Source organism: Rhinichthys klamathensis, unplaced genomic scaffold (assembly GCF_029890125.1).
Source record: "Rhinichthys klamathensis goyatoka isolate OS25496 unplaced genomic scaffold, OSU_Roscu_1.1 h1tg000803l_1, whole genome shotgun sequence".
In the NCBI taxonomy this organism is placed as follows: Eukaryota; Metazoa; Chordata; class Actinopteri; order Cypriniformes; family Leuciscidae; genus Rhinichthys; species Rhinichthys klamathensis.
In genome coordinates this window covers 228147-236675 of record NW_026607195.1, presented here as the reverse complement: position 1 = coordinate 236675, position 8529 = coordinate 228147, and the positions used below count along the sequence as shown (strand labels likewise).

Sequence of the window (8529 nt, the reverse complement as noted above, 5' to 3'; positions counted from 1 at the left end):
TAAGCTGTAAAAGTCTTGCTTCAATCTCACATTAAAAAAAAAATCATATGCTGTTTTTTGTTGCATATTATGCAACATGTTGATAAAGCCGGAAGGGGGATTTGCACGCAGAGTCCTGAGATGGGATCCGAAATGGAACCGCACCCAAGCCGTGATCTGCGGTTGGACAAAAAATACAAGGGGTGGCCCATGAAGTTTCCTGGACATCACTGGATTTCAGACAGTGTCAGATGTGGGATCACTGCCCGGGATTAGATTAAGCCAAACGACAGAGAGGAGGATACGGGGGAGAGAGCGAGTGGGATTACACGATTTTAGAAATAGTTATCTGGGTGAAAGAGTTCAAGCAAAGTAGATGTGAGGCACTTAAACATTTAAGTGTCATGGGACACAAACAAACACCATATACACCCAGAATTTTTTTTTTTTTAGTTACAACTGCTGTGTTAAATGGACAACACACCATATTTAACCCTAAAAGATTCCCTGTAATACTTTAACAGTACATATTACAACTCTAAGGTACTAATATACACCTTATAGGGATAGATAAGGAGCAAAGTTGTCCAGTTGTGACAAGGTACTGTTCCCTTATTGGTATCATTTTTGCAGATTTTTTTCTGACAGTGAATTTAAAACCCGATAAACATTCACATGACAGGATGTTTCGGTTGCAGTGGTGTAATGAAATGAATGAAATTGTGTTTTTCGGGGGTGGATAAAGCAATAGTCCATCTGTGCATTATTATGTAAACATGTACCACCAGATTAAGCAATAGCCTAGCGCTAGCATCACAGCCTCAGAATTCTTTACTGTCAAATTTACACTGCCACCTTGAGGACGACTAGTGGAACTACATGTAAAGCTGCAAAGTGCAAAATATACAACAGAAATGGAGAAGCCCGTCCCTCTGGTTTCCACAGGTGTCTTACGAACAGGCATTAGTATGTACGAGAGCCCACGTCGTTAGAGCTGGATAAAATCCACAATCCATTAAAACAGAACTTTGGTTTAAAAAAAATAAAAAGATGTCAGATTTGATTCCGACAGACAGTGGCAAAGTGTATGCAGTTTTAAAAAACAACAACAACAAAAATCCTCAGAAAAAAATCATAAAATGTTTTAGTAATACTATGTCTATTCTTTAAATCCACTGCGGATAGAAATGGATTGGAGAGAGTGATGGGAAAGACAAATAAAACAAATTGTAGTATCACTAGTACACTCCTGTAGTATCCGTCTCTGACTTGACGGGAGTGTTTGAGGTTGAGGAGGATTCCAGCAGTGAGACATTGCCCATGTTGCTCCCACAGCTGTGGTTTGGGGAGGTGTAAGGGGGCGTGCTGCAGTTGGAGGAGGGGCCAGAGCTGAGGCTGTCATTGGCCTGACCTATCAGGGTGTCTTTACGAGAGCCTTTGCTCTCGACCTCCTGCAGGAAGTGAGACACCTCCTCTGGCAAGAGCGTCAGCGCTGCCTCGCACTCGCGTGTCAGACGGGCCTGGTTCTGCAAAGACATGAGGATTTAAGAGTGCCATTCCACAAAACATTTAAAAAAGGCAACAAAAGAAAACAAAAAGGTTGGGCGATATGACCAACTAGGGTTGGGTGATATGACCAAGATTCAATCACAATTAGCATTTTTATTCCATGATAACAATGTATATCACAATATAGTTATTTTTTTACTGGGAAAAAAAAGGTTGTCAGTCCCAATATCAACATTTTAGATAACACTTACATTTCACAGTTCTCTGCAGAAATTTGAATAATCAAATAAAATAATAATCAAATAAAACACTGAATGAATTAAATATATATATATATATATATTGATTCTTATTAAAGCTGAGAAATTTACTTGGTCAAGATCAGTGAGTGACTCTTTTAATTGATCAAACTAAAGACACTGACAGCAGCAGATATATTAGGTGAATGTACGGATCCAATACATATTCGATTTCCCCCGCAACTGGTTAAAGCTGTCGTCGGCAAATTGGTTTTGATCATATTCAGTGAAATCGACACTATAATCCAACAGAACAACATAAATAAAGTGGTTTTAGAAAAAAACCCGAGCTTCTAACTCCACCTGGAGTGTGTTATTTGTTTTGCAAAAATCCACCGCTCCCGGATCATCGGGTCCAATCAGCGCAGGGGGGTGTGAGATCTGACTGTCAATCACAGATCGGGCACACGCCACCCCTCGCGCACGTTACATACACATGCACACGCCTGAAGTTCGCGCAGTAACGAAGAGTGATGGCGGATATATCTCGCTTTCAAAACACTAACAAATCAAGTAAGCTCATTTAGAGTATAAATGACGTTAGCAATTGCAATCTATCGGTAGATTAGCCAGGGCAGCATACCTCCAAATACTCCATGGTGTTGATGGATGCTGATGAGACGGGCGCGTTCACAGATAACCTGGTGCAAACGCACTGACGAGCACGAACTCGGTGGGAGGGTATCCGTTGATAGTGGGGGAGGGGCGTGAGAGTTGTAAACATTCAAAACTTTGCCTAAGTCCACTCAATCTGCCAGACTTGCCGACTGCAGCTTTAAGACATAAACGACTTTGTTTACCCGAATACTCGCCAAGATCGAGCGACGATTAAAGATAGACGGGCACATAACTTTGTGTGTACAGTATTTGACCGTTTCAAAAGGACAGTTCACCCAAAAATGTAAATAAAATAAAAGCCTTAATTAAATCTGTTCAACATATAAAGGGATTGTATCTCTTCACAAGACTTGGGATTCATATTATGATGCCTTTATGACCGCTTTGGTTGGCAGTACTTTGAATGGAGGGACATAAAACCTCTCAGGTTTCATTTAAAACATCTTCATTTGTGTTTCGAAGATTAACTAAAGAATTGAACCGACATGATGGCGAGTAAATGTTTTTAATTTTTGGGCAAACTATAATTATCTCATAATTTACTCATCCTCAAGCCATCTTAGGTGTATATGACTTTCTTCCTTCAGACAACAGTTATTTAAAAAAAATAGAGTGAATAGAGTTTTTAAAGCTCCAAAAACCGAATCCATTCATCATAAAAGTAATCCATACGGCCCCAGGGGGTTAATAAAGGCCTTCTGAAGCGAAGCGATGCATTTTTGTTAGAAAAATACCCATATTTATAACTTTATTAACTATAATCACTGGCTTCCGGTAACGGCTGTAAGCGAGTCTAGTTCCAGTGGAAGAGTGACCTCTGAACCAATGCATAACGTATTGACGAACGTGGAAACGCAGGATAGAGCAAATCAAAACACCGGTCAGGAATTAGAAGTCTAAAATGAGAATTTTTAATTACCATGAACAACTATTACATCCTACATAATGTGTCGGGTCAGAGGTCACTCTACAGCTGGAACTAGACTCGCTTATGGCCGTCACCGGAAGCCAGTGATTATAGATTATGTTATAAATATGAATATTTTCCTTTATTAACCCCCTGGAACCATATTGATTATTTTTATTATGGATGGACACGTTTATTTGGGCTTCAAAGACCAACCATTATAAAGTTTGGAAGAGCCAGGATATTTTTTAATATAACTCCTGATTTTGTTTGACTGAAAGAAGAAAGTCATATAAAACTAGGATGGCTTGAGGGCGAGTAAATTACAGGATAATTTTAATTTTTGGGTGAACTAACCAAGTGCAATCAGACATGAAAAAAGAACTTACAAACTGTATTACAGGCGGCTCTCTGCGCATACGCTTCGGATGTGTGCGCGCTGAGAAAACAGTCTGTCAAACTGAATGCAAATACTGAATTGAGTTCTCTTTCTCACCTTATTGTGCTTGAACAATTTAAAATCAAGGCAAAGAAATGTATACCGGTTGTATATAATGTATACCAAATTCACACTGGTTAATCGTGTCTGGGATACCCCCCACCCCTACTTCAAATAGTGCAAGAAGCTTTCAGAACCTGAATTAACCATTGCTTTTTTCTTGATGATTGGCATTGGTTGGCATTATAACTTATGTAACTAAGGAATTTAGTTAGTATGGGACATTTTTAAATTTTGTGTTAAAGAGGACGAATCGATCAAGATGAACAGGGACTAGCATGTTAGGACTGAAGGCTGAATAGATATGTGAATGGGACTGACCAGTGGAACCTCCTCCTCAATTTTCTGAAGGATGTCCTTGTGAAGGGCTTTCAACTTCTCTTGACGCTTCCCCTGAGACACTTCCAGCTACACAAAGAGAGAGAAGGAATTAAGGGACTTTATGAGGAAGATTGACCTTGATTGTTTGTACTCGAGTATGTTTTATATGGCTCTGTAACACTTTGTCCTAACAAGGTGAGGAGCAATAACAGCATCAAGCCATAATCTGAGTTTCTGTCCAAAAGTGATGAGACATTCTGTCGAGTGCTTGTCCTACTCAAGAAAGCTGTCTAATAAACCAGTCAGGTTTACTATGGGTGGATCTACCCAGCGATGAAACAAACGGAAACATCTAATATCTTCTGATTGGCTAAGATTTTTCTACGATCGGCAAATCTCGGCCATCGTTGAGTGTCTACCTAGTTTTTGCTCTCTGTTGCACAGCATTGGCACTAGTCTTGACCCCCGTGGGCAGCTTTTCAGGCCAATTGAGCATGTTGACTATGCGATGGAGTCAAGCCGTGAGACAGATCACTCTGAATGGCTGTGCAGCTTAGTGAACCAGTGCACAAGAAAGAAAACTAAAACGACGAAAGCAAGCAACCGCTACTGAGTGTAAGGTTTATACCACAGTCATAGCCACAGTCGTGGCTCTTCTGGTTACCCTTTTGAAAGACGCATGCAGCAGACTACTGTTTCCAATCATGCAGGCACAGAATGTATGTGGTAGCAGGCTGCTGGCTGTAGTCTATGCAGTGTGTTCAAACACAACTTTTTGGCTCAGACGCAGGCGATGTGAGGTGACACCAAGGCAGGCTTTTGTTGCCACTAGTTCTTTAATGCCAGTTTGGTGCGTATGGGCCTTTATGCTCTCAGTACAGGCAAAAAAAAAAAAAAAAAGACAATGGAAACTTGAGTGGCACCAAATTAGGACAAGGTGTAATTTACACAGAAATCCAAATAACACTACATCCAGACACTTCCAGAACTCACCTGACGGATTAAGCTGACCGATTCATTGATATGTTTTCTATTGATCTCGGTCAGCTCCCTGCTAAGTGAGAGAATGAAAGAAGGTGGTTACTTTTTTTTACTCTTATTTTTGGGTGAGTTAACCATTTAACCCCAGACTGCTACACGCACTGTCCTTGAGATGAGAAAACCCATTACTAACATTTCCTTTTCAGATTTCTTGGCCTCAATGATGCTGTTTAGCCTCTTCCTTTCCAAAATCTTCTGTATCTCTTTCTTCTCTCTGCAAGTAGAAATGTGACATTTCAGCATTTGTGCACACACAAATGCACCTCAAAACACAACCAAACATTTCTTACTTGTCACACACTTCCTTGAGTTTTTTGATCTGGGCTGCTTGGCATTCTAGGGCGATTTCCCTCAGTTTCTGATTGGCCTGAGACAGAAGCACAGAGTCACAAAGAATCAGCATTTTTAGCAGCGAGTGTGTGTGTTTAGTGCCTTTCAGAGCAGCTGTGATAGCGATGTCTTTGCGCTATTGTTATGCTTGTCATACCTCTTTGAGGTGGCATTGTTTAGCCTCTTTCTCTGTCTGATGTTGTGCCTGTCTGAGCGCAAGAAGCTCCTGCAGCTGCTCCTCTCTGAACTGCTCTTTCTGTCTCTCTAGCTCCAGATCCAGCTCTTTCAATTCCCTCTGTGCGGGCTCCTCTGACCCACTGCGCACATGCAAACAACAAAAAAACATTTATAATAAAAAATAATAATAATAATAATTCATAAAGATATTACTGTATGAACACTCATCATAAAGTGAACACTCTCCAATGTTGTTTAAACCAAGGGTCGGTTTCAAGTTCAAAATCACAGTAGGATTTTGATCCAATTTATAACAAAGAAATGTTCTACAGTAAAGTGAAGAAATATTTCAGATTCTGCACTATTTCTGGGTCACTAATCAAATAAGCAAATTTGTGACATTGAGTATGGGACAACTGCAAAAAAAGTTCAGATGTTCTATGAAAGGTCAGAGTGTTGTTTTTTTGTAACAAAATGAGGCAGTCTGCGTTTATCTACTGGTGTTGTTTGTTTCCTGCTTTAAACATGTAAAATACCCATTAGAGGGCCTAAGCCTAAGTGTGGAAGAGAGCGCTGTTCATTCAAGTTGTGGGTTCGAGTCTCAGTACCATCAGGAAATGTAGCTAGGGGAGTGAATGAAGAGAGCGCTGTTCATTCCCCAATCGCTCCCCCACCTACATTTCCTGCCAGTACTGAGACTTGAACCCACAACCTGAATGAACAGCGCTGAATAAGCGGTCCCCAATCGCTCCCCAGGCGCCGCAGCAAAAATGTCTCCTGGTGAGTGTGTTCACAGTACGAGTGTGTTCAATACTCACTGCTGTGTGTGTGCACTCGGATGCGTGAAATGCAGAGCGCAAAGTCCGAGTATGGGACACGATACTTGGCTACACGTCATGTCACTTTCTCTTTCATTATATGAAATAAAGAGCAAACAGTTGTCACACAAGCACAATATCTACCTGGCTAACATTAATTAAGGTTAAAACGTCAATGCCCTCACTTTTTCTTCAGACTGGTGCGCACACGCTTCTCCACCTGACTTCGTTTCCTCTGGAGCTCAGAGTTCAGCTGAGTACATCGAGTCCTTTGTTCCTTACTGAGAGCCCACAACTGAAACACACATATACACATTCTTTTTTAGAAAGTTATACTCTTTGGCCTTTCTGCCTTTATTTTGAGCGCTACAGCTCTGATATAAGTTCACCATTCTTATGCCACAGCACTTCTGAAAGCTTGATTCAGATTGGCTTATAGATTGTACATTTTCTATAACAGAATAATCCTTGACTGCATTTCCGTTGCATATCATTCCATCAATTGATCAGAACTTCAAAAAGCCATAAAAACTACTAGAAATGACAAATTAGATTTTCTCCAAAGTGTTTTTTTATCATGTGACTGTCCAGATAGCTCATTACTTAAAACATCAATAAAAGCATCTAAAAACTAAATAATGATGCTCTTGCCTCACTACTGAAAAATGAAGTTAACTTTGCTATCTACTGAGAGCTGCGGCAGACTTAAGTCATGCTCTCTCTCTCTATAACATTGCTACACTGTAACTGCTTAGAAACAGCCCGACTTCTAAAGTAAGACTTTCAAATTAGTAACAGAGGCTTGGGGAGTTTCAATGCAAGACGCTTAAAAACGGCAAAAGAAACCAGGTTTACAAGCAACAGTTTTACAAAGGAAAAATGTCTCGAAATAAACAAGTGTAGGCCTACATGTTTTGCTAACACGTTTTAGCACATTGTTGAAACATGCTAGCAACTTGCTAAACACCAGGCTTTCTCAACCCAACAACAAAATTAACCTTGATGAACTTTTATCTAGTTAAAAATGATGGTTGAACGTGACCATGATGGTACATTCCTTGCATAAAACGTAATTTAAGTGCTTTTGACCTTTTTCACATGTTTCTTGCTCAACTCCTTGAGTTCCTTGGACTGTTTCTTCATCAGCTTCTGGTAGGAGTTGTGCTGTTTGAGCTCATCAATAGACTGAGGTTCGATAACTGCAAAACACAAACACACAGCTTGACCATGATATTTCGAAACCTCTCTCAGTGCTCTGCAGGAGGCGAGTGACTGATGAAGAAGAGCAAATGATGGTGAGTATGATCTTACCTTTAAGAATATTGTTGACTAGATCTTCTTTTGGGCCTATAACATATTATACACGGACATACATGTCACTTAATGGACAGTACATGCATATTCATGAGTAGACATCAATACAAAACTGACATGACTAACATTATGGCTAAAATGCAGACAGGTAGAGAGAGAGCGAGAGGGTGATGGCAGGACAAATAGAGATTGTTTCAGAGGTTAGAACGAACCTGATGGAGGAGGGTTCATGACATCACTGACTACAGGAGGAAGTGTTGGAGATGGCAGAGGGCAGAAAGGGTCAGCAGAGGGTACGCAGCCAGAGTCAGAGCAGTCTCCTTCTTCTGGTTTCTCAGTCTTATCCTGGTATCGCAGCATCCCTCTTCTGACTTCCTGCACGCACACATGTTGGGTTTTCATGTTTTATGAGGACTTTCCAGAGTGATAATGATTATTATACTGTGCAAACTGTATATTCTAACCCCTAACCGTGAACCTACCAATCACAGAAAACTTTCTGCATTAAAAAAAAACAGTGTAATTTATAGGCTGTTTTCCTCATAGTTACCCAAAAAATGTCTCCACAAGGTAAAAAATAACTGGTATTAATATTCTATTGCGGAGATTTGGTCCCTATAACGTAGGGATTACCAGGACCACACACACACAATATCCATTCACAATTGATTAAATATCTGCAAAATGTTAGTTCATGGTTCAACCAAAATTAGTTCA

General features: G+C 40.3%; 1 protein-coding gene across 4 annotated transcripts in view; it reads right to left on the bottom strand.

The window, feature by feature from the left end:
- Positions 1-354: 354 nt before the first annotated feature.
- plcb3 (phospholipase C, beta 3 (phosphatidylinositol-specific)) overlaps positions 355-8529 on the bottom strand; it is a 64158-nt gene continuing 55983 nt past the window's right edge. The window contains exons 25-35 of one of the 4 annotated variants that reach the window (XM_056243540.1): positions 8025-8187; positions 7810-7845; positions 7588-7697; positions 6684-6793; positions 6499-6588; positions 5661-5820; positions 5464-5540; positions 5307-5387; positions 5126-5186; positions 4133-4219; positions 355-1505 (exon numbers count right to left, since the gene is read on the bottom strand). In XM_056243540.1, the coding sequence (XP_056099515.1) occupies positions 1218-1505; positions 4133-4219; positions 5126-5186; positions 5307-5387; positions 5464-5540; positions 5661-5820; positions 6499-6588; positions 6684-6793; positions 7588-7697; positions 7810-7845; positions 8025-8187 (1263 nt within the window). In that variant the 3' untranslated portion in view covers positions 355-1217. The remainder of the gene's footprint in view (positions 1506-4132; positions 4220-5125; positions 5187-5306; positions 5388-5463; positions 5541-5660; positions 5821-6498; positions 6589-6683; positions 6794-7587; positions 7698-7809; positions 7846-8024; positions 8188-8529) is intronic. The other 3 variants (XM_056243541.1, XM_056243543.1, XM_056243542.1) reach the window with 3 other exon arrangements.